The 24424-nt window shown below is 57.1% G+C and overlaps 1 protein-coding gene across 6 annotated transcripts in view; it reads right to left on the reverse strand.

Moving 5' to 3' along the window:
• Positions 1-9507: 9507 nt before the first annotated feature.
• Positions 9508-24424, reverse strand: part of ARAP1 (ArfGAP with RhoGAP domain, ankyrin repeat and PH domain 1) — a 62970-nt gene continuing 48053 nt past the window's right edge. For 5 of the 6 annotated variants that reach the window (XM_082342946.1, XM_082342945.1, XM_082342947.1 and 2 more), the window contains 19 exons: positions 23654-23789; positions 23277-23379; positions 22213-22408; positions 21886-21937; positions 21616-21779; positions 21218-21430; positions 20767-20872; positions 20213-20360; positions 20038-20124; positions 19882-19950; positions 19444-19561; positions 17635-17748; positions 17236-17381; positions 16667-16699; positions 12952-13034; positions 12115-12165; positions 11881-11944; positions 10347-10496; positions 9508-10095 (listed from right to left, as the gene is read on the reverse strand). In XM_082342946.1, the coding sequence (XP_082199072.1) occupies positions 10078-10095; positions 10347-10496; positions 11881-11944; positions 12115-12165; positions 12952-13034; positions 16667-16699; positions 17236-17381; positions 17635-17748; positions 19444-19561; positions 19882-19950; positions 20038-20124; positions 20213-20360; positions 20767-20872; positions 21218-21430; positions 21616-21779; positions 21886-21937; positions 22213-22408; positions 23277-23379; positions 23654-23789 (2051 nt within the window). In that variant the 3' untranslated portion in view covers positions 9508-10077. The remainder of the gene's footprint in view (positions 10096-10346; positions 10497-11880; positions 11945-12114; positions 12166-12951; positions 13035-16666; positions 16700-17235; positions 17382-17634; positions 17749-19443; positions 19562-19881; positions 19951-20037; positions 20125-20212; positions 20361-20766; positions 20873-21217; positions 21431-21615; positions 21780-21885; positions 21938-22212; positions 22409-23276; positions 23380-23653; positions 23790-24424) is intronic. The other variant, XM_082342944.1, reaches the window with a different exon arrangement.

The following is a 24424-nucleotide window of genomic DNA, read 5'->3' on the forward strand; positions in this document are numbered from 1 at the left end:
AATGAGCGAGCTTGTGCAGGAGGCCTGCCCAGGCCGAGGGCTACAGAAAGCAGTTGTCTGTGACTTAGGAAGCATTAGGAAAGAAAATGTGAGGGAGCCTTTGCTTCCCACTGTGGCCCCAGAAGGTGGAATTTTAGATCTCCGAAAGCTCTGGGCAAATGGTTTCCTCAACCTGGCCCATGCCTAGGACCTCGCCCCTCCATGCCTGCTAGCTAGGAAGGCATTCTATGGGCTCAGAAAGCCAAGGCCCTGGACCACAGCCAGTTTTGGCCTTGCACAGCTCCCTTTCATGCCCTGAGGAGCCTGGCGGTCAGAAGCTGAGTCAGAGGAGTTCAAAGGAGGGTGCCTCCTGGGCGTGGAGGGGAGCAGGTGCATTGAGGCCTTACTTGCCTCTCAGCCTTCTTTCTCCTCTCCTGCTCTGGAAATGATGGTAGAGGTCTCATCTTCAAAAATCTCCCAGGATGTGGCTTTCCTAGTGGTGCAGTGGTTGGGAATCTGCCTGCCAGTGCAGGGGACACGGGTTCGGGCCCTGGTCTGGGAAGATCCCACATGCCGCGGAGCGGCTGGGCCCGTGGGCCACAATTACTGAGCCTGCGCATCTGGAGCCTGTGCTCCGCAACAAGAGAGGCCGCGATGGTGAGAGGCCCGCGCACTGCGATGAGGAGTGGCCCCCGCTTGCCGCAATTGGAGAAGGCCCTCGCGCAGAAACGAAGACCCAACACAGCCATAAATAAATAAAAATAAATAAATAAATAAAATTAAAAAAAAAAAAACAAGAAATTTGCCAAAGAACACATAACTAATAATTGGCAGCACTAGCGTCCAAAGCATTTAAAAAAAAAAAAAAAGAGGATATTTAAAAAAAAAAAAAAAATCTCCCAGGATTATGCTCAAGCAAATCAGGAGGGAGGGAGGGTCTCCTGCCCACCCCACTGCCACACCAGCCTCCACAGTTGCCCCGGAAGTAAGGAGTCTGTAGGAATGAGGTGCAAGATCCAGGACTATGCGCACTCCAGGACTTAGAGCCAGGCAGGTATAAGTTCAAATCCCAGCTCTGCCATGTGCTCTGGGCAAGTTATCTAACCTCTCTGAACTTCAATTTAGTGTTCTCATCTGAAAGATGGGTGACAAATTCCAAACTCATAGAGTTGTGAGGTTTGGGTAACATCCACAAAATTCCTGGTACATAGTGCGTTCCTCCCCTTCCCTCCCCTAAAGAGGTTGAAATGATGGCGCCAAGGGAGTAACAGCCCCAAATGTTGGGGTAGGGGTTCCTGCAAGGCAGTGTCGGGAGGGGGCAGGTGCCGAAAAGAGAGAAGGCCTGAGACTGTCCGGGCCTGCTCTTCACTCCTCCACCTCGAACCGGCCTGCAAAACCAGCCAGTGCGGGAACCAAAGGCCCTGTGAGATTACGGCGAAGCCCCGCCCCACCGCAGGCCCCGCCCCGGTCGCTCTCCAGGGTGCTGATCAGCTTGTACCGCGCTGCCCCGCAGCCGGCCAGCAGACATTTTTTTGCTTGTTGGGGAGCTGGAGGGAAGCAGGACGTTCCTGGGAGGCGGGTGGCTGCCAAAGGCGACGGGAGGATGCAGCCTCTGGGATCCGGCCTCCGCTCCGCGCCCACCGCCTCGCGAGGACCGCAGGCTCCAAAGGCTCCAGATACCTCCTCATTGCCAAAGAAGGCGGCTTCTTCTCATTGTCCTCCCCGGCCCCTCCCAGGCGGCTGTTTCATTCGCACCTTCCACACGGCCGCTCCTTTGTCTCCCTCACTGATTCTTCCTATTTTTGCCCCCTCTCTGGAGGACCGGACCCTGTTTCCCCTCATTATCCACCCCACCCCCACGGAGCACGGAGCGCTCCCCCAACACCCCAACTCCCGAGTGCCCCCTGTGGGCCAGCCCTCTCTCTGGAGCTCCAGCTGTCCAGTACAGGCTACCTCCTGAACATATCCTCTGGGAACATCTCACAGGCCCCTCACACTCAAATATTCAACATCAACACATCTTTTGTCTTTATCAAAGGCATCAGCAAACGTCTAATCCCCAATCTGGAAACTTCAAAGTTGCCTTGACTCTTTGCTCTCCTTCACTTCCTCTGTCAAATCTGTCATGAAGGCCTGTCAATTCTCCCTCTGTAATTCTCTCACATTTATCCACTCCCTCCTTGTGCTGAGCCCCAGCTTACTTCCCCCTTCCCTGGTCATTCTCCAGCCCCCTACTCCAACTCAATCCCTTTATTCCATCTCCATCCTGCCTCTAGCACTGACTTTCTAAGACATCTAGCTGGTCATGTTAACTCCTCCTCAAAACCCTTGCTTGGTTCCCAGTGCTCTCAGGATAAAGGCCAAGTTCCTCAGCCTGGCATCTGAGGTTTCTCATGATCGACCCTGGCTGATCTCTCCACCCTCTGCTCCAGGTGGAGCAGGGTCTAGTCCCTAAGCACATGCTAGTCGTTTCCTCCTCCTTGACTTGGTATAGTCTGTTTCCCTTCCTAGGCTGACTTCCCTTTGTCTTCCTTTTCTCTGCCCATCCCAAATCCTGGCCCAGCCTTCCTAGGCCAGTTCAACACACACCTGCCCCCACCCACCAGGGACAGGGTAGGCAGGAGGGGTAACTGGATTCTGGGCGGAGGATGCCTGGCTGTCTCTCCCCTCCCTAACTTGCCACCTGTCCCAACACCTCATCCCCCTGCTCAGGCCCATCTCCTTTCTCCTACTGGATCACATTTTCCTCAAGGACAGGCCGAAGTCCTATTCACCTCAGCTCCAGGCCCCAGACTTTGGGCAGCCTCACCAGATACAAGTGAGAAATGTTGAGGTAGGAAAGTAGGAAGGAGACACAGGTGAGCGTGGAAATGAGATGGGGCACTTCAGAGCTCAGTCCAGGACACACTGGAGCAAGCCCTCAATAAGAGGCTGCAGGTGGATGTGAGGACACAGGTGGTGCAGGCCTTACCGATCTGCTGTGGGAATTCTCCTCCCCTGTAGGGAAAAGACTGAAGCTGTGGAGCGTGAAACAGCCCACTGCTCTCCAGGGGGAAGGCTGGTTATTGGCAGAACACGGGTTTCACGGAGGGTTGGCCCGAAAACTCCTGGGTGACTCCCTCTGGCTGGGCGCCAGGATGTCTACATCTGGATCTTGGCAACAAGATCTCAGCAGGGAGGTGGGGGAAGGCATCAGAGGGAACCATCTCACAGTGCTTCTCCTTCTCCTCCTCAGCCAGAAGCTGCCAACTGTGGCTCCAAGGACAATGGCTAGAGGAGCACCATGTCCTTGGCAGGGGCCTGGCATACTTCCCTGTATTTCCACATTAAGCACAGACCCCACCACACCATGGGTGACAAGGCCTTTGCTGAAAGGAACAAAAGGCCACCACTGCCTCCAGAATGGCTTCTTCCACATCTCAGGAAGGTGGCTTTGGGGATGCAGAAACTGAGGGCTGAGGCATTGTGGGCCTACTTCAGGTTCCAGGATCAGCCAGAGCTGCCCTATGGGGGAAGGGGTGACCTCAGGTGGGGGCAGTGAGCTCCCCGTTCCTGCTAGGCAGGGGGAGTGAAGTGGTGGAACAGATGGCAAGTTCAGGGAGGGGAGAGGCAGCCCCTCAGCTCAGAATCCTAGCATTCTACCTACACTGCCCCATGGATGGGGTGGTAGTGCTGAACTGGCCCAGGGAAGATGGGCAGACTTAGGGTGGGCACAGAAAAGAGGAGAGGGATGTCAGCCTAGGATGGGGCTGGACCAGACACTTGGAAGTGCCTTCTGCCTAAGGTCAAGGTCATCTCCTGGGATACGGATCAGGCAGCATAAGGTTCTAGAGCCAGTAGAGTCCAATCCCTCATTGTACAGATGGGGAAACAGGTGAGAGAGGGCAGAAACACACCCAGGTCACACAGTGAGTAAAGGGCAGGGCTGGGCCTATGACCAAGGACTCCTGGTCACTGCCCCACTGGACTAGCTCCTCCTCTTGTAGTCTTTCACCTCTCCTCCTCCTCCTCCCCTCCTCCAGCTGGACAGAGGGCTGGGAAGAAATCTGCAGATACAGCTTGTAACCCTGGGAAGGGATCCCCAGGAATGTGTAATTTCAGCAGGGACAGGTCAGAAGTGACTCTGTGGCTTCCAACCCTGGGGAAGGTTTTACTCTCCTTGGCGCCCTGGCCCAGCTCCCTCACCTCCACCACCCTCCAATCCAGCACGCTAGGATCCTCCTTACCAGGAGGCCCGAGCCACCCACTCAGCCCTAATCTACCTCTTCCCCCTTAACTCCCTGCACCTGAGTGGGGGGGCAGGAGGGGGTGTGACTCAGTGGGATAAAGGCAGCTGCTATATTTGAATGATTACATAAGCCAGCAGGGAAGCAGCTGCAACGTGACTCCATCAAGGTCGGGAGAGAAGTTGCGTCTGGGCCCAGGAGGGAGATCCTCCCTCCATCCTGAGGCTCCAGCCTGGGTTTAGACAGGACTCTAAAAGAACCTGGAGATTGCAAACTAGTTTATGCATTGCCGTACCGCAAGGGAGGTTTTCCCTAGGACTAAGCCTGCTGTTCCCTCTCCATCACCTTAGAAAAGAAACCTCCTGACTTCTGGAAACCCTAAGGCCAGACCTAGACTAAGCCCCAGATCTTCCCCCAGGAACTCTCTCCAGAAGGAAAGACAGAACGGAAAACACAGTTTGTCACTGATTTAGAAGAGTGCCTGCTGGGGAGGGAACCAGGCATAAAGCCTTAGCTTGCCCCCGCCGGCTGGGGAAGACCTGTATTCCTGTTCCCAGCTCTACCATTTACTAGTCACCTGACACTGGCAAGTCTATGCCTCAGTTTCTTCACGGATAAAATGAGAACAAAAAGTAACTTTTTTATAGGGTTTGTTACAAGGATTAAATAAAATGACACATGCAAAGCCTTAGCCCAGCAGGTGGTGGGTGCTTCATTAGGGCTTATCAGCATCGTCATCTGCATCGTCATTACTGCCAACACTAAGGACTGGCTAGAGACCTCCCAGGTGGCTGAAGTGACCCCTTCACCCCACTGACAGCTGATCTGAGTGGAAGGTGGGAGGCCAGAGGAGAGAACTGAGATCTAAGAGTCAGGAGCTCGGCCAGACGTGCTGTGTGCCCCTGGGCAAACCCCTGCCCTCTCTGGCCCTCAGTCTATAAGTGAGCCCTCAGGGTCCCCAGCTCTGGAGTTCATGTTTGCAAAAAGATTTTACCCCACTGGGATTAGTGACCTGTGGTAGTGGAAGCTGCAGGAGAGCTGGTCAGGATGGGGGTGATCTGGGGGTGGTATGAGCCGGAGGTGGGCACGGCAGGCAGTGCTGGGCACCAGCACAAGGCCCACCTCCTCAGGGCCTCTTGGCAGCTCCTCCTAGGGGGCTCTGGGGGCCCCCGGAGGAGGAAGGCTATGCCCACCGGGCTTTGTTGCCATGACGCTGGTCTCCATGGTGTTAGGCACACAGCGCTCCCCTCACCCAGGAGGAGGGACTGGAAGCGACAGAAGCTGAGGAGGCTCAGGCCCTGGGCCCCCCTGGCCTGTCCCTCTGTCTCCATCAGTGCCTGTGAGGTCCCCATCCTGTGCCCCTCAGGAGGGAGGGCAGGGAGACAGGACAGCTTCCACCTCAGAGGGTCAAAAGAGTGACACAGAGAGGACTCAGAGTGACTGAGGTGAAGGGAGAGACATGCAGGAGTGCAGAGGAGTGGCAGAGAGAAGGGAAGGGTAGGGAGAGCTGGGGAGACGCAGAAGGGGGAAGCGCGGGGTGGTGGGGAAGAACACACCGTAGTCACGAAGGGGGAAGGGCCTCCCAAGCTGACAAGTGGTGGGAGGCACCATCCAGCCCATCTCTTTGGTCTCAGTGTTTTGAGGTGGGTGGTGGTGGGAAGACAGAGTGGAGGAGGAGGAGCGGGAGGGAGGGGGCCAATTTTCCTAGAGAGCTTTGTGTGCAGGGGCGTTCATACACGTGCAGCCTGTGTGTGTGTGTGTGTGTGTGTGTGTGTGTGTGGAAGTTCAGGAGAAAGTGTGCAGGCACCACGTGTGTGCAGGGCATGAGTGTGTGTGTGGCATGTGTGTGCCTGTGCCACTGTGTCTCCAGGGTGATAAATACAGCAGTAGGAGCTGTAACCATGGCAGAGAAAATGCGGAAATTTCCACAGGCTGAAAGTGGCATGGGAGAGGGGAATACGCTGGGGTTGAACCAGCTTGGTCTGACCAGGGAACCCTGTCCCTCACAGCTCTTCTCTGGGCCAGTCTCTAGCTGGATGCAAGTGGCCAGGGCACACACATGTGCACGCACGTGTGCACACACACACACACCCTAAGTGCACCCTAAGTTCTTCTGGATGAAAGAACAATCCAGAAGAGCTTCCTGAAGGAGGGGTCATATTGGAAGAGAGGTTGGGAGGTTCATGCCAGCTATCCTTCTATGTATATGACAGACAGACAAACATACCCCAGATCAAAGTCTGGGTCACTCAGGTCACAGAGCTGACTAAAGGAAGCTGGCTGGGGAAGACCCCAACACCAGAGGCATGGGGGACAGGTCCTGGAGTGACAGTGGTGCACTAAGCTCCAACCACAACAGGCTGCTCGCTGCAGGGCCACATCACCTTGCCTGTGGCTCATGCCATTCCCTCTCCCAGAAATATCTCCCTCTCAACTCCACCTGCAGAAACACTGCTTGTCCTTCCAGGCTCACCTCCTCTTCAGAGTCTTTCTTGATCAATTACCCCAACCAGAAGAGCTCCTCCTTCCCCCACGCCACTTATTCATCTGCTCTGGCTCATTGTTCAGTGACGCCCTGAACACACTGTAGGTGTTCAAGAAATGCTTGTTGAATGAAAATATACTGGGCCTGGAAAGGACTCTGGATGCCATGAAGCCTCCCCAGACATATTTGGGAAGGGGTTATCGAGGGACAGTGCTAGGTACTTCACACTTATTAGCTCATTTAATCCTCCCATTAGTGGGTGCTATTAATATCTCCAAAGTACAAAAGAGAACACTGAGGATCAGAGACCTCAGGAACTCAGCCAAATCTAGTTTGTAGATGGGAGTGTCGGCATCTGCCCAGTTGGCATCCACACCCCTGCTTTTCAAAAACAACCAGTTGTGGGCAGGGGGCTTAGGAGCCATGAGAGTATGGGGCCAGGAAAGAAGGTCTCAGCTCCAGGCCCCCCTTCCAATCCCCGGGCTCAGGGGGAAGCGGAGAGGAGGCAGGGCCTATCTTCCCTTCCCCGGCCCCATCTTCCCTTCCCCGGCCCCATCGATTTCTTGTGGAGCCCAGGGGTCTCCTGAGGCCCAGCCCTTGAGGGCTGGATGGCTGCTGAATGCTTTGCAGGGTAGGCAGGTTGAGCAGGAAGGAAGCGGAAGAGAGACAGACACCCCACCCCACCTCCCAGCCCCCACTCCCCACCCGGCTCAGCCTCCTCTCCATCCACAATGCCTTCACCCCCAAGCTCTGACTTGCCATAGCCTTCTCTCCCAGGCCTCCCCATGCTTCCCTGACATTAGGCCCTGACTTGGGTTGACCCTGGAAGCCCTGTCCTCCTCCCCCAACACTTCAACCCACCCTCACCCCAACTTGCACCCCCTCCTTACCATGTACAGCTGGAAAGGCTTCCAGTCTTCAGGGCCAACTCAGGGGCACCTCCTCCTCCAGGAAGCCTCCTCCCTCTCCAAGAGCTGCTGCCCACACCTCGGCACGTCTGGCTCCAGGTTCTTTATCCATCCCCCTCAAACCAACCTCAAATAATATGTGAACAAACCACCCAGGGTCCCAAGAGACCCCATATCTACAAATCTTTGTGACAAAGACCAGCAGAGCCTCCTGCCCTAATCCACTCAACACTGTTGTCTTTACCATAATTCATTAAGGTTGAGGCCCCAAAGACTCCTGTTGGGATGTCATCCCTGATCCCCAGGAAAAGCACTTTAAGCATCATTAACTCTTGACAGTTCAGATCCCCTTCCCCAGGGGACAAATGGGGCCACTTATGAGAGGAGACAGCAGAGTTGGAATCAGGAAGGGAGTGGAGGAAGGAGAACACCCCAAAATGGGGCAGTGGAAATGGACCTCAACCCTGATTCAGAAGAGCTGTGTGACCTTGGGCAAGTCACTTCCCTTCTCTGGCCTTTCTTCCTCTGCCAGGAGACAGTACATAGAGTACACAGGCACTGACCCACAAAGGCCTTTCCTCTCTCCTTTGGGTTCCAACGGCCTGGGAGTCCAAAGCACTTCTTGTATTGTGCTGCCTTCCAGAGTATCACCAGCCCTGGGGTCAAAGGCAGGGAGGGCCAGGTCTCACCCCACACTCCAACAGAAGACGTGGGGCCCTCCAGAACCTGTTCTGGGACCCAGCAATGTTGAGTTGTCCGTGGCTGCCCCCTGGTGGCCCAATGCGGTCATTGCAGCCTGTCCCTGAGCTGAGGCAAGTGACACTTGGCAGCCTAGCGGGGGAGCGCCTCCAGTCTCACCCACCCCCTCTCCGGGCCTCAGGGTTAGCTGGTCAGTCCAAGGTCAGATCCAGGGAAGAATTCCAGCCCCTGAGCACTTGAACAAGGGTTTTCTCCTGGCTGCAGGTGGAATGGTCAGCCTGGCCTGGAGCAGCCCACCTAGGGCAGGACAAAAGTGGGAGACTCGGGGGGCTTAGTCCAAGACTGTGAAGCCGGCCAGAGAACCCATTCCAGTCTGGTGTCTACCTCCCCTTCCCGAGAGACAGGAACAAGGAACCTGGAGTCCAGGCACCAAGACCGCCACCTGCATCCAGGCCTCCCCACTGAACTGGATCAGTGAGAAGTCATGGGACCCACCCCCCACCCACTTTGCCCAGCTCCAGTGGCTGAGGCTGAGGCTGGGAGGTCAGCCTGTCTGCCCGCTGGGCCCCTGGAGAGAGGCTGGTAATGAGGCTCTAGGCAGAGGCGGAATGTGGTATCTGGCACCTTCCCAGCGAGTCCCAAATTCGTCTCTGAACGGCTCGTTATCGCTCCCCACTTGCCAGGGTCTTGTCTTCTTGGAGATGGCCAGGCAGTGGCCAGTGACGGCAGCTTCCTGGTCCAAGGCAGGGCACCTCTGAAGGGGTGTGCACAGGAGCCAAGGGTAACCTGAGGACCTTCTTCCTAATTTAATAAAGCTCCTGTCACTCCCTCTGTGACCTTGTGTCTCTAGAAGGGCTGATGACGAGCTACCCTGAGTCACTCATGTGCCACACAACCAGCTCCTGGCTCAGAATCAGACTGCAGCAGGGAGAGGGACTCAGTCTAGCTGGGGTCTGTCCTGGTCAGAGTCAGGACCACCAATCCCCACGCCAGCTGCACAGGAGTACAATGAGGACAGCTTGGAGCCAGCCTGGGGCTCTGTCTGGGGCAGGGGGAGAGTATCTGAACAGCTGAGGGCCTGGAGACAGCAGGGTCAGGTCCCCAGCTTCAGGATCCAAGGCACTCACCTCTGGACCGCCTGTCCTCCTGTCCCCTCTTACCCTGGGACATCCGAAACCCCCAACCAATCATAGACCTCAGCACCAGGGGATAAAATATACAGATATATTTATATTATCAAAAGGTCCCCAAAGTGGGGAAGGGGCACCGGGCAGCCTAGGCCCTCCCAGTAAGCCCAGACCAGAAGGGGGGCTAAAGTCCCCCAAGTCCAGTTCTCAGCCCTGTATACATTTACCCAAGAGCTCCCTCCCCACCCCAGCTGAGTGCTCCTTTAGAGCTGTTCTGGAGTCTGTGGCAAAGGGGTGGGCTCCCTTCCAGCGGGGGCCCCAGGGCCTTGAGCCTCTGAAAGGATGGTAGTCCGCCAGAGTGACTCACTGATGCCCATCTCTCCAACCCCTTAAACTCAGGGTGTGTGACCCGGGTGGGGAGCAGGCCAGGCCAGGAGAGCTGAGCACCTGGACAGAGCAGGTAAGGGATTCCTCCTCAGGCAGACCCTGCTGCCTGCCCCCCATGTCCTGGCCAGGGAACCCCAGGCTGCAGTCAGGATGAGGGGTCTGGGGATGCGGCTTCCTCATGCGCCCCCTGCTGGCTCACACCAGGCACGCAGGGCATGAGGGTGTCTGCCCACGAAGGCTTCACGGTGGCAGAGTCCCACCTGCGATCAGACGTTTCGGAGGAGCTGTGGGAAGGCACAGAAGTCCAGATTCCATGAGCACGTTGTGAAGATTCACAGGGAGCAGGGGCCAGGGGCCAGCAGAGAGGGGTCTCCCGTGAACCAGGTGAACCAAAGGGGCCTGTCAGGACTCCCACTGAGGACGGAGGGACAGGGCCGGAGGGCACTCAGAGAGGAGAAGCTGAGGTGAGTCAGGTGGAAGGCAGGCTCCAGCCAGGTCCCCAGCCGCCTGCCCACAGGAACGGAGAGCCACTCACAGAAAGGGGGTCCGCAGTAAAGGCAGCCACGCTCCGGCGCATCTCATTCTCACTGCCGCGCAGGGGGATCAGCGAAACGCTGCCCAGCCGGACCTCAGGCACCGCCCGGGACACGCGCGAGGGTTCTGAGGGCCACACCAGGCCGTCGTGCTGGGCAGCAGGGGAAAGGAGGGGTGTTGGGGCCTGGGCTCGGTTCGCTGGCCTAGACACTCAGCTCCGGATCCACCCACCCTTCCCAGAAATGCCTCCAGCTATGACCTGAGGCGAAACCCTCAGCTTTGATCTGAGCCGATATGAGAAGCAGCTGTTAGGAGAACATGACTGTATCCCCGGCAAAACCAAGCCAATTACGTTACTCAACAACCCTCACTTCCAGGTCCACAAACAAACCGCTCCAAGAACGCAGTGCCAGGAAAACAGTTCTAGAGGAACATGTCTGCTTCCTTTCACCAGGAACCAAGAAAACTCTAGAATCTGCTCTGTTTCCCTTTAGACTTTGACTACCAGGAAGCTCAGGGCTAAAAGAGCTCAGCCCAAGCCCTGGTACAGTTTTGTCTCCCTTCTCCCCAAACAATTCTGAGCTCTCATTTTAAAAACCTGTTTTGGGATTTCCTCGGTGATCCAATGGTTAAGAGTTCGTGCTCCCACTGCATGGGGCACGGGTTCGATCCCTGGTCAGGGAACTAAGATCCCGCATGCCGCAGGGCCAAAAGACAAACAAACAAACACCTATTTTAAGTCCAACCCACCCCTCTAGCCCTGCTCTGGCTTCGAGTCCTCCCCAGCCTGTTCCCACCTGGCCCACTGCAGCAGCTACCTCACTGGGCTCCTCACCTCCAGGCTCGGCCCTTCAGCCCATCCTCCCCTGCACGCCGCACCCAGAATGAACTCTCAGACTCAGACTCAACCCTGCGCACCACTCTTGCTTAAAACTCTCCCTTCAAACTGCCGACTAGGTCAAGTTCAGTTTCCTTGGCATGGCCTTCAAGACTGAGATTTTACTCCCAACTTCATTTCCAGTGCCAACTTCTAGCATGCCTGGCTTCTCCCTTTACACCCTGTCGGGCAATCCTGCTACGCCCGTGTGCAAAACTGTTCCCTCTGCCTCGAAGCCGCCCCACCCCCGCCTTTGCTTGGTGAACGCTCCCTCGTCCCCAAAGATTCAGCTTCCACGATACCTCCTCCCTGCTGCCTTCCGCACCTCACCCACCACCTCCACGAGGTAGGGTCCCTGGCTTCCCTCTGTCACCACAGCACTGGGCTCTAACAGGCTCCTTCTGGGTCTGTTTTCCTTTCCACGTGGGGAGTGAGTGCCCGAGGGCAGGGGTCTGCACCCTTTGTCTCTAGCATGCCTGGCTCAGGGCTGGACCAGAGCAGGTACCAGGAAGGGTTTACGTGAGAATGAACGAACAAGTGGATTAAAAGCAACTCAACATCCTGAAGCAATCGATGGCCTGAACAGTGAAGAAGCACTCATACCCCTTCTCTGTAATGGAGGCCTCCCGGGACCCACTCCACACCCCGCGCCTGGTACCTGCATGAAGAGGAAAGTGGCGAACCACTCCCGGAGCTCCATCTGCGTCTCACAGCACAGGTACCTACAGGGTGGGGCACAGGTCTGGATGCCGCCAGGGCCTGGCTGAGCAGGGATACCCTACCCTGTTCCCCCGCCTAGGGTCTCGGGGGCAGGGCCCAAATCTGGACAGTGAGGGGACCCAACCAAGGGGGACATGCTACCATCTCTCCTCGGCCTGGGGCCCTCACTCACCACTGCTGCTTCTCGTGTTTCTCCGTCTCGTGCACCACCGTGAAGCCCCAGCTGCAGAGAAGGGGCAGGTGGGATCACTTGACAGCCCAGAGAGGCCTCACAGCCCCGGTGAGAGCCTAGGACAGAGCCCAGAAGCCTGGGCCAGGGCTGGGGGCAGAGTTCAAGTCCTTCTGCGGGCACAGCACATCCCGGCCGCTGCCTCTTCCTCTCACAGCCCTGCCAGCCTCCCAGGGCCTTGGCTCCCCCACCCCCCAGCCCTATCCCCCGGAGAGAAGCAGGCACAGCCAGCGGGTAAAAGGCGAATGCCAGAAACCCCAGCCTAGTGATTGCAGTTAATAACAGTTAATAGTGGCTATGCATCACTTTTCAACTTTTAAAACGTACAACCATATCAATTATACTTCACTTAAAAAAAGAAGGAAAAAAAACCCATACAACCACCCTTTGGAACAGGCGTGCCATTATTTTCCCCATTCCTCAGATGTGGGAAGTGAGGCACAGAAAAGTCCCAGAGTTAGTCAGTGACTAACTGGATTTCAATCCAGGCCAATGGTTCTTAAACATGAGCAAGCATCAGAGTCCCCTAGGTGGCTTGTGACAGCACAGACTGCTGGCCCCACCCCCAGAATACATGATTTAGCAGGTCTGGGGTGGTACCCAAGAATTTGGGTTTCTAATGTGTTTCCAGGTGCTGCTGCTGCTGCTGGGCTGGGAGACCACACCCTCAGAACTATGAGCCAGCCCCTGTCAAGTTCACAGCCCTCAGCTGTGCCTCCCCCATCAGTTCTGAGCCCCGCAGGCCCTAGTTGTGGACCCACCTCCCCAGCCCCAGCTCACCAGGTGGGTGGCCGGAGTTTCTTCTTCACTCCCAGGTAGACTTTGAGACTCCTGACGGGCCACTCCTTCTCAGGCCGGTGACTCTGGGTGGGGGAGGGCAGAAGCAGCAGGAACTTCAGTCAGTCAGGGTGGGCACTGGGGCAGATCTCCCAACTGGGTGCCTCCCTCCCCCCTCTCCCCAGCCCCTCTACATCCCAGGAGCCCTCCTCCAGAAAGCCTTCCTGACAAAGCCCTCCCTGCTCACAATCTAGCTCAACAGAGCCCCCAGGCCTCTCTCCCTGCCCCAGCATCAGACAGTCAACCCTTGTCCCCAAGGCAGCTGGATGTCCACAGCAGTTGATTCCCAGTCCCTCCCTGCTGCCCCGCAAATCGAGAACTGATCTGTATCAATATCATCGGCTGATCCAGATTGTCTGCAAAGGGACAAGTCTGCACATTGCACATCACCCTTTGGCACCAAACTGAATGAGTATACAGGAGCTGAGAGCCTCGGCTGTCTGTTTGTCTCAGGTTATTTATTCTTCACCCTTCCCTGCCCCATGGAGGCTCCAGGGTTGACTGTGTGAACAGAAGGCTTGTGAGGTGAGCAGTTACTGGCTCTTTGGTTCCACAAAGTGAAGGCTAATGACTCAAGCTGAAGCAGAATGGCCGTTCGGTAGACCACAGGAAGAACTTCCCAGTGGTCTAGGGCAGGAAGCGACAGACCAATGTATTGGGGAGGGGCACCAGATCACTGACATGCTCATCTCTGGTCCCCGCCTCTGCAGATGGGTCTGGGCTTGGAAGGAGCAGGCTGGCTCAGAGGCAGGGGGATGGGAGCAATGACCTCCAGTGAAGAAGTGGGTTGGAGGTCAAGCTAATGAGCCTTCCTCCTGCTCTGGGAGCCACTTGCTTGAAACCCTGCCCCCACCAGGCACCCCTGGTGCCAACAGGGACACCAGGGTGGATGGCAGGACAGGGGGACTCACAACCGAAACTGGGGGCCAAAGATTGAGCCACCTCTACTGTTCCCCACCATTGCTCCCAGCCACCCCCAGGCATGGCTCCTCAGCAGGAACAAAAAGAGGGGACTAGGGGATGACTAGGGGATGGCCAGGGAGATGGAGAATTTCGGGAATTGGTGGACTTCCCTGTGAGGTCACAACAGGATGGGCTGCCTAGGGAATCAGTGGAGACTTCGGTGCTATCACAGGGGGTATAGTTTAAGAAGGGCTTATTAGGAACCTTTACTCTGCTTTCACCCCCAGTCCTCCTAATGACCAAGCCCCTGATGGGGGAGCCCCACATCTCCTGCACATAGCAGGACAACGGCTATGTGCCCAAGAGGGCCAGAACAAGGTGAGCCGCGGGCACAGGATGATCAGGGCTGCAGGCAGGGAGGAAACTGGGCAGAGATAAGGAAATCAGGCTGCTGATATGGGAGAAACAACGTCTAGGGAGAATACAAGAAAGAAGAGGCCTGCATGCAAGCAGGGAAGACAAAAGGCTGAGAGCACTGAAGAAATCAGACTGCAGTTGGAAGAAACCAGGCAGCGGGAATGGAAAGACTGAGACAGAGGCCGTAAAAGAAGTTAGGCTGCAGGCGTGGACAACATCCAGCTCGGAGCACGATAGGAGAAAGGATGTGGGGGAAACTGAGCTGCAGGTACAGAAGGAATCAGGCTGAGGGAATGAAAAGCAGACAGTGGGCTTGGAAGAAGTCGGGCTGTGGGTGTGAGGGGAAGAGAACTAAAAGCAAGGAGTAAAGTGAATCCAGAGTGGGCGGAGCCGGCCCAGGCGTGTGACAGGAACAGTGGTTGCAGTCAGGGCGTGGAGAGGATTAAGGGAATGGAGGCGGTCAAGCCAGGCTGTGGCTCCTTCAGAATCAGAAAAAACAACCCTCAGGCCGCTACTTCCTCAGGTACTGGTGCGTGTGGCGTGTACGTGGCAGGCTTATGATGTGAGCATGGCCAAGACAAGAAGGTTGAGGGGGACTTTGGGGGGCAAGGGGAGCGTCAGTCAATGTAATCTTCATTTCTGATCAAACAGCTCATGTTGGCAGCATCTCCGAGGTATAAGGTCACTGGCAGGGAATGAAGTTCACTCCTTGACGCTCAAAGACCTCTGCTGGAACCAAGATCTTTCTAGACTGTGCTTTTCCCAGGGGCCTCAGGGTCTTTAACCAGGGAGACTCCAGGACGAGGCTTGGGAGTTCACATAGCCTGAACTGCCAGGGACTGTCCCAATTCCAAATCTTCTGTCCTGTTGCCCCATAAGCTAGCAAATATCAGAATCACCAACACCTCAGTAGCCAAAACACACCTTCCCAGGGCTCCTGTGAGACCAGGTGCTGGCTGCCACTGGGGAGAGCACCATCTAGCCCTGCGCTGACCAGCCTTTGCTATGAGGCCTTGATTCCTGTATTTCAAGGAATAAAAAGCTGAAGCTTTGAGGCTAACAAATCTGGGTTCGAGTCCCAGGCTAGAGATGGCCCTGGGCAAGTCACCTGAAGCCTGCTTTCTCACCTGTGAAAAAGGGACAATACTCTTCCACACAGGACAGTAGTGAGATTACATGTCCCAGTATGTGAAAGGCTGGGCACCAAGCCTGGTTCGATAAACATTAGATCTGCTTCTTTCTAGCTCTGCTGCCTCCTCTCCTCCATGTCAAGGGACCAGCAGCTGCTTTTCCAGGTGCCTCAGCCATTCTCCCTCCTCCCTGCCCACATTGATGGTCTGGTTCTATTCCAAGGGGCTAAGCACCCCTAGAGGGAGAGGGCCAGGGAAATAGCATCCAGAACCAAGGGAAACTGACTGGAGGGGTGGATGGGCCCAGAAGTAAGGATGTGATCACAGAGGGAGGCAAAGGAGAGAAGACGAGGCATTCCCCACAAGGGTCAGCAGGAGCCCAGGCTGCATTAATAGAGGTATAATGTGCAAAGAGAGGGAGGTGAGGGTCCTGCTCTATCTGCTGGGCTCCCACGGCAGCCAGGTCTGTCCAGACATCCTCAGGAGACGCAAGGGGCAGAAAGGGCGGGAGACGCTGGTAGGAGCTCAGGCTGGACCCCTGGGCTTAGAAACATGTTTCTGTTGCCTGTCTCTGCAGAGCGTCTATACTCTGTGGCACCCAAGGCACAGCTGGGATCCACAGGGGTGTCATGGGAGGCAGATCTCAGCTGAACCTGAACAGTGATACTCAGTATCATTCTAGGGATAGAGCAGCACCAAGGGAGGAGAGGACGAACTCCCCTCTCCCAGGGTGTGCAAACAAAGGCTGGCGACCAGCTCGGGAGGCTACTACAGCTGGGGAAATACACCACAAGCCTCTGTAGTCCTGCTCTTGCGTTTCAAGATAAGGGCAGTAGCAAGGACATTCTAATAGCCCTGGAACTCTCTCCAGGGCTGGAAAGAGGGTGGTTCCAGGGGTGACAGGAGGTGAAGATCAGAGCTCTAATTCAAACCTAGGGGCTTCCATTAACTGGCTCCACAGCCTCCACCCTGAATCTTTTGGAAAAGTCTAGAGCATCGCACTGATGGGGGACCTTATCTTGGGGGAAGGACTCTGGGGTAGGGTTGGGGATGAAGAGAAGGAGCCTAGGCCACAAGCCCTAGGGTGGAGGCCGGGAAACCATGCCTGGAGACGGCCAGGAGCTCTGGCTGTGTCCCCATGCTCCCACTAGGCTCACTTGGCCCCCAGGAGGTGTAAGGCAGCTGGCAGTTGACCCACAGCTACTCACGGTCTCAGGGGCCCCGCTCCATGGCCTCTGGCTCTGTTTGATAGAGGATCAGGGTTACGGAAGAAGGAGGCCCAGGTCCAGAGCTAGGACAGTGTGTGTAGTGGTGCATGGCGGGATGTGGCTTGTATGCTGGGGCAGCGGGGGCAGTGCTAGGACGGAGATGGCGTCTGGTCTGGGAGGATGCCCGGCATGTGGACAGCATGGGCATGGAGTGGGCCGGGATGGGGTATGGCCTATAAAGCAACAAGGCATGTACAGGCCACAACTTGGGGCTGTCACCACGTAGCATGTTCTTGTGGGTGCCATGACCAGGCACAGGTGAGCAGCACACGCCTGATGTGATGGTACCAGGGCCTAGTAGGGCTCCAGGGCAAAGCCATGTGATCACCGAGAGCCACAGCAGGAGGGTCTCTGAGAGTCCACAGCTCCCCCCAACTGCTGTGCCACCCCAAGACCCCGCGATGGGGATGCTCCCATTGTTAGGCCCAGGGGGACACTTGTGCTCGGGTGTCTGAGCACACTCGGGTGCAGGTGCCCACCTCGGGGCAGGACCCAGCAGGATCACGTACCCGGACCTCCTTGTAGAGCCGCAGGCAGCTGCTGTTGAGGATGAAGTAGCGATCGTGGAAGCCACCTGAGGGCAGGCCCAGGCCCAGGAGGCTGCGGTCCTCTCGGAACTTCATCATGCCGTGCTTGGTTTCGCCCACATGGCTGGCTGGGGGAGGAGTGGAGTGGGCACAGGCTGCACCAACCCCCTGCCCACAGACACAGACACCCAGGGCAGGGTCCCAGGATGAAGGAAACTGCTCCATCCTGCCCCAGCCTCCGAAGAGGCCTGCCCATCTGGCGCTCTCTGCCTGAGCTGTTCCTGCCTGGCGCCACCAGATCTCGCCCCAGCTCTGGATGGAGGGACCCACCACCAGGTTGCCCAACCCTGTAGGCACCACCCATCCAGGGACACCACCTACCTAGGTACAGCAGCATGGCCTCCATGGACTGGTGCTTCTTCACCACCAGGTAGCTGTCCGTGCCCAGCCCATGCAGGATGGGCAGCACCTTCTCCGCAAAGTGCAGGGGGCGCTCTGGGGAGAGGGCACACCGTCACCAGGGCCACTTGGCCTGACAGCACTGAGGGCTGGCCCACGGACACACATCACCTACGTGCCCAAGGGCACCATCCACTCCCTCTGCCTCCTAGCGCCACATCGCTGCCCTGACCACCTCCCACACCCAACACATGTGGCCGGGACCAAACCTGCTCCAACCCAACATGTCCAAAACCAAGCCGGTGATATTCCCTGTGTGTCCTCATCAGGGAAACCGGCACCACCCCCCAGGCCACCCAAGCCAGAAACAAACCCTCCTCCCTCTCAGCCTCCATGTGTCGAATCTCTCTGCTTCTGTCCATCTCCTTGCAGCCACCCTGGCCCATGATCCCATCTTCTTGGACCAATATTGTGGCCTCTGAAGCAGTCTCTGCTGTGTGCTCTCATCCCCTCTCCCCACGTCTCTCTACCCAGCAGTTAAGGAGCAATCTTTTCAAGCTCCCAACCACTAACCCTTCAATGGACTTGCATTGTTGTCAGGCCCTGAGGGAGGCCTCCGCCTCTATCTCCAGCCCCATCCCGTGCCACAACCTCTCACTGCCCTTATCTTAAGCTCCTTGAAAGGATGGTGTCCCTAGCCACCACAGGGCCTTTGCCCATGCTGTTCCCACTGCCTCGAAGTACTTTCCCCTCTTCTTCACCAAGGAACCCCTACTCTTCCTTAACCTCCTAACCCAGGGACTCCAAAGCCAAAAACCCTGTTATACGCTCTGCTGACGGACTTCCCTAGTGGCGCAGTGGTTAAGAATCCACCTGCCAATGCAGGAGACACGGGTTTGATCCCTGGTCTGGGAAGATCCCACATGCCGCAGAGCAACTGAGCCCGTGCGCCACAACTACTGAGCCTGCGCTCTAGAGCCCGTGCTCCGCGAGAAAGAAAAGCCACCGCAATGAGGAGCCCGTGCACCGCAAAGAAGAGTAGCCCCCCGCTCACCGCCCACCACAACTAGAGAAAGCCCGTGCAGCAACAAAGACCCAATGCAGCAAAAATAAATAAATAAATGAATATAAAAATTTTAAAAAAGCTCTGGTGGCATTGTGGCCCTTTCCTTCACAGCAGTTAACACTGCTGTAGTTGTGCGTTTACTGGTGTGATCATGGGACTAGTGTCTCTATTCCATACCAGACTACCCCCAAGAGGGTAGGGACTGTGTGTCTGGCTCCCCTGCCCAGTGCCTGGCACTCAACAAATAACAGTAAAACAAATGAACAGATACGCCCTCATCCTCCACTGCCACTGAGACCATCCTTCACCCTAAAATGCCTTTATCACTCCTCTTCACCACGATGGCCCCTTCACCACACCACCAGCACCACCCCACCCCACTCCTTCTGCATGCTCATCACCACCCACTACCCCCCTCACCACCAATGCTGTCACTCACAATCCCACTATCAAATTCAGCATCTCCACCCTTGCAAGCAACACCATTCTCACCGACACCTGAGAAAGCGCCATAGCCGACACCATCTACCCCTTCACAGTCCCTTCCATCAGCCACATCACCTGAACCCCTGTCAGCACATCACCACCACCATCACTGAGATCACAGCATGACAGCAACATCCATCATCTAAAACCCCCTTTGCCACCACTGTCAGCACACTGTGGGGTAGAGGAGGACAGACTGGGGCCGCCCCATTTCCTGCACCAATCCTGTGGTCACCCACCTGCCTCCTCCCTCTCGTTGACCTCGAAGCAGGTCCAATAGTCCTTCTCCCTGATGCCCACATTCCTGCGATCCAAGATCTCCAGGGTGAGCTCCTCAGCTGTCATGGATGCTGGGATCTGTGGGGACCCAGGAGGAGGAGGAGATCAGCCTACCCCATCCCCAGCCCCTGCTCTGCCACAACCCTGCTGTGTGATCCAGGGGCCAAGCCCACCCCTCTCAGGGTCCTCTGGAGTCCTGGGATGCAGGGGGGTGTCTGAGTAGTCCTGATGAGCTAGGTGGGGAGAAGGGAAAGAGACAGGCCCTGGCACCAGCCAGATACAGGTCCCAAACCAGGGCTTCCCTTAGCATGGAAGCTGTGCTCCCCTGGTCATCTGAGCCTGTGCCCAGCCCAGCCTGACTCTCCCGGCCCCTTAGCTTCTAGGTCCCTGGCCCTCACCTTGACATGTTGCTCTGTCTCCGCCTTCTTTTCCTCCAGGTACACAGTGCAGATGAAGTCACCGGCATGCTGTGGGGAGACAGGGCTCAGCTGGAGGCCTGGGGAGCAGGTGCAGGCGGCTGGCCTGAGCCCCCCACCCCAGGCCCTGTCCTTCACCTGAGTCCCACTAGCAGTGCCAGCCACACGCATCTTCACAATGGCAGTGATCTCCTCCCGCTGCTTCCTCAGCTCCTCCTCATCCACCTGGGAAAGGGAGAGGGACAGGGACAGATGGTCACTGCCGCCCAGGGGCTGAGTTCTGCCTTCCACTGCCCACTGGCTGGGGACGCACACTAAACACCATCACATAGTGGCTGATGAGGTCTTCCACCACGCGGCCGGCCTTGTAGTCCTGCCCATCTGTCTGGAAGAGTGTGGGCCCAAACACAATAGCCAGGTTGTGCGTGTTCATCTGGTTCGTGTCTGAGAAGCACTGGACGCTGGACAGGGAAGGAGGGAAGCCTTGAGGAGTCAGCCCAGAACTTCCCCACCTCACCTTCCCAATTCCTGACAAGCCCATGAGTGGCCCCTGGAGAGAGGCCAGGGAAGGTCCCAGTCAGAGAGGACAAGTAGTTAAGGAGACAAGGGGACAGTCTTTCTGGCCATGTCTTGGGTCCTGGGGAGAAGTGGGGCTGGGAAACTGAGAGATCTGTCCGCCAGCTGAAACCGCCTCTATTCTCCCACCCTGCAGGAAGTAAGCTGGGAGACAAAGTGTCCAAGACCAGAGCACATCATAAGGCAACATTCAGTTCCCAGGCCCACCTGGTTCCCAGGGGAGAACAGTCAGCCAGATTGGGAATAGAAGAGTCTTTTCTACCCCAGCCCCCCAGTAGTGCTGCTTCTCACCAGTACAAGTGGCTGATAAGGGCTTTCACCGTGGCCCGGTTGACTGGGGGCAGACGCGCCAGTAGCTCTCGGTACCTGGAGACCTTCTCCTCTTCATCCTCAATCTCTGGGTGGGGGGAGATGGATCAGGTCAGGAACCCTCTTGTAACCACCTCCTCTGTCCCACCCCTCTGGCTGCCCTGCCTCTCATCCTAGGTGACACCACTCCCTGCCCCTCTCCAAGTCAAATCAGGCCAGCCATGCAGCAAAGACAAAGAATTCTCCAAGGGACCCTGGCTCTGTATAGAGTGACAATGGGAATAAGAAGAAAGGAGGGAGAAGGACTGGAGCCCACCACTGGGGCATGCCTAGTCCAAGTGCATGATGGGGAGGGGAGGGAAAACTGAGATCAGAGTGTACAAGTCAGCAGCACTGGCCTGGTCTCAGGCTGGGCACGGGCTGCAGGGCCCACCTGAGGCCTCCAGCCAGGCTAGGCGCTGGACTCGAGTAAAGAGCCCATCGGGCAGATCTCGCAGGAAGCGCTTGAGCGCCGAGGAGACGTCGTCCACGTGCTGCTCGCCCTCCTTGAGGCGCACAGAGCGAGCGTCCAGCCGCAGGCTCTCCAGCAGCCGCTGTGTCTTTGATGTCTGCCCACATTTGCGGTAGATGCCCTCAGACGTCAGGCCTGGAGAGGGGTGGGGCTGAGCTGGGGGCGGAGCCAGACGTGAGGGGCCAGGAGCATTGGTCAAGGGGAGGGCCTCACGGCTTTCAGGGAGATCCCAGGAAGGCGAGGCTTGGCCTCTGGGGCAGGAGGTAAAAGTCTCTCGAGGTGGGGAGGGGCGGGGCCTGTGCCACGGGGGCGGGGCTCACCGCACTGAGTGATGTAGTCCACACAGCGGTACACAATCACCGGGATATCCGAGTCTCCAAGCTGCTGCTCCGACAGCGTGTCCCCTGAGCTGGCCGCTGCTTTCTGGATGGCTCCCAGCCAGCCCGTGAAGTCCAGCCGCCGCTCCCCCTGGATGTACAGCGTCCTGGGCCAGGGAGTCAGTCACTTGGGAACCTACCCCTGCCCCACCCCTCCCAGGCCTGTCAGACTTTCCAGGCTTCTCAGAGCCCCTCAGGGAGGCCAGAGCTCACCTCCGTCGCTCCACCAGCACCAGCACCTGGTTCTCGCTGTCCCCTTGGACGGCTGTGGAGGGATGGGTTGAGGTGAGGCCCAGGCCTTGTTCATGGTCCACAGCCCGCTCCCTGCTGAGGCTCTCTGGGTCCACACACCCCTGGGACACACCCACCAACCCCTGGGGTGGCTGAGATGCACCCCAAGGACGGGAGAGGACATGAGAGGGCAGGTTGGCTCCTTCTGGCCAGGCTAGGGTAGAGTTCAAACTTCTGGGGAGGGGCTGGGGCCTGGGAGCCCAGGATAGGGTGCCCCGGAGATTGGGGCCCAGGTCCAGGTGTACGCACAAAGCTCCTGTAGTTTCCGAAGCTGCAGCGGCTCCTCGCAGGGCCCCTCTGGGAAGACAGCATGGAGCTCGGAGCCGATGAGGGAGAACCAGCCCTCCTGGGCCCGCTGTAGGCTCAGGCCAGCTTTGTAGGGTAGGCGCCCAAGCCTTTCAAAATCCCGGGCCAGCAGATCCTCAGCCAGGGGAGGCACGAATGCCTGGTGGGGAGGCCAGGGAAAGGGGAGATAGCCAGGGAGGCTGCATCAGCCAACAGCACTGCCCACCCTGGATACCCCAGCTCTTTGGCTTGTGGGCATGTACTTGTTTTCCACCCAACTGTCTCCTCTCTCTCCCCCAGGGCAGAACCCAGCAGTGAACTAAGTTGGGTATCATGTCCCACTTCATACTCACTCAGATATGCCCTCCTCTGGAACACCTTCCCAGACACCATTAGGGATGTCCCTTCTCTGGGGCCACAGGGCACCAAGGCATTCTTGCCCTCTGTTGTAGCACCAATTACAGTTTTTGCTGTTTGGACCCCATCTGTCTCCCCTACCAGCATGGGAGCCACTGAGGAGCTGGGATCAAGACCGGTTCATCTGGATCCCCGGGGCTCTGAGGACTGACTGTCAGGAGGCTCACAGGTGACTGATTGACGAACAAGAGAATGAGAGTCACAGGCCCTCACGGCACAGGAGAGCCAGAGGGCACCTGATTCTAGTCCCCAGGGCAGAGCTCTCCTCTGCAGCCTTCCTGCCTCCTTCCTCCAGGACAAGGCGCTCCCCCTGGAGGCAGCACTGTCCATCCTAGGATGGCTCTGCCTGTCATTCATTATTAAACATATATTGAGCACCTAGGGAGTGCAAGGCCCACGGCCCTCCTTCCACATAGTTGAGATAGGTCTCCTGACCTCCCCCCCCACCAGGGAGCTGCAGATCACATCAGGGCCTTGGCTCTGTGTCTGCTGCCCTCCATCCAGCCCCTGATCCATGCGGTGGGAAAGCTGGGATACAGGGGATTGGCCAGGAGGTCCTACCCTGGGCCCTGACAGACTCCTCCCACACCCGCCTGCTCACCCAGGCCCACCTTAGCAATGCACTTGACCCACTCACGAGCCAGCTCTGCGCTCTCCAGCCCAAACAGGTACAGCCGCTCTCCTTCTGTGTACACCTCAAAGGTGTGCTCAAAACTGTAGATACACAGGCCAGGATTCAGGCCCACTCCACCCAGCACTGCCCCCTCACCCGCCACACTGCCCTTGTGACTACCCTTCCCCTGGCCCCCTACGAGGTGGGAGAAAAGCCTTAGGCTAGGGCCTCGGGAAACCTGGTTTAGCCCCTGCACAGCCCCAGCTTGCTGTCCGACCCTGGGGAGGTCCTGCCCCTCTCTGTTTCCCTGTCTCCCCAATGGAGGGTTGGACTTTACATCAATAACAGTCTGTGATTCTGCCCAGGGGTGCTCACCCATGGGTGTTGGGAGTGGGCACTGCCAGACACACAATCTCGCTGGCCCGAATCTCCCCGTTGGGGGTCACTGCCCGCTCATTCTCATAGTAGCTCAGGACCCCGTCGCTAAGCACACACCAGCGTCGGCTGAATTCTGGGGAGAAGTTGGGCAGGGGAACCATGAGGGAGCCCTCCACCCTCACCTGAACACTACCTCTGCATCCTCCCTGGGCCTCCACTCCCACCTGACCCATGTCCTCTCCATTCTAACTCACAAGCTTCCCCCAAATCCATCCTCCTCCCTGTAGCTCCACCAACCCAGCCCAGCCCACACCTCTCCCGTGGACCTGCCAGGTCTGCCCCTGTCCACCTCCCCGGCCACCTCTCTGATCACTCCTGCACACACACCCCACACTCCCTGCTTTTGCTCACCTTGTTCCCTTCACCCACACCCTCTATCCTTCAAGGCCAGCCCAAATGCCATAGGAAGCCTTTCATACCATAGCCTCCTGTCCCCCACCCTCCTTTGCCAGCAGGACCCATTGTTCTATACTCTGCTTCCTCCTATAGTGACTCTGAGGACACTGACAAGATCCCATAAAGGAAAAGAAATGGGAATCTGGACCAGGAAAGTAGGAGAAAGAACAGATTGTCAAGGCCATGCAGGCTCGTATAGTTCACAGCATTGAGCATCACACTGGCTCAGAGCTTCCTGGCACCCAGGGTGAAAAAAGGATGACCCAGGCAGTTACATAAATGACATTAGCAGGCAGAGGAAGGTAGACTAGG

The sequence above is a fragment of the Balaenoptera borealis genome (genome assembly GCF_965194805.1).
Source record: "Balaenoptera borealis genome assembly, chromosome: 11".
Lineage (NCBI taxonomy): Eukaryota > Metazoa > Chordata > Mammalia > Artiodactyla > Balaenopteridae > Balaenoptera > Balaenoptera borealis.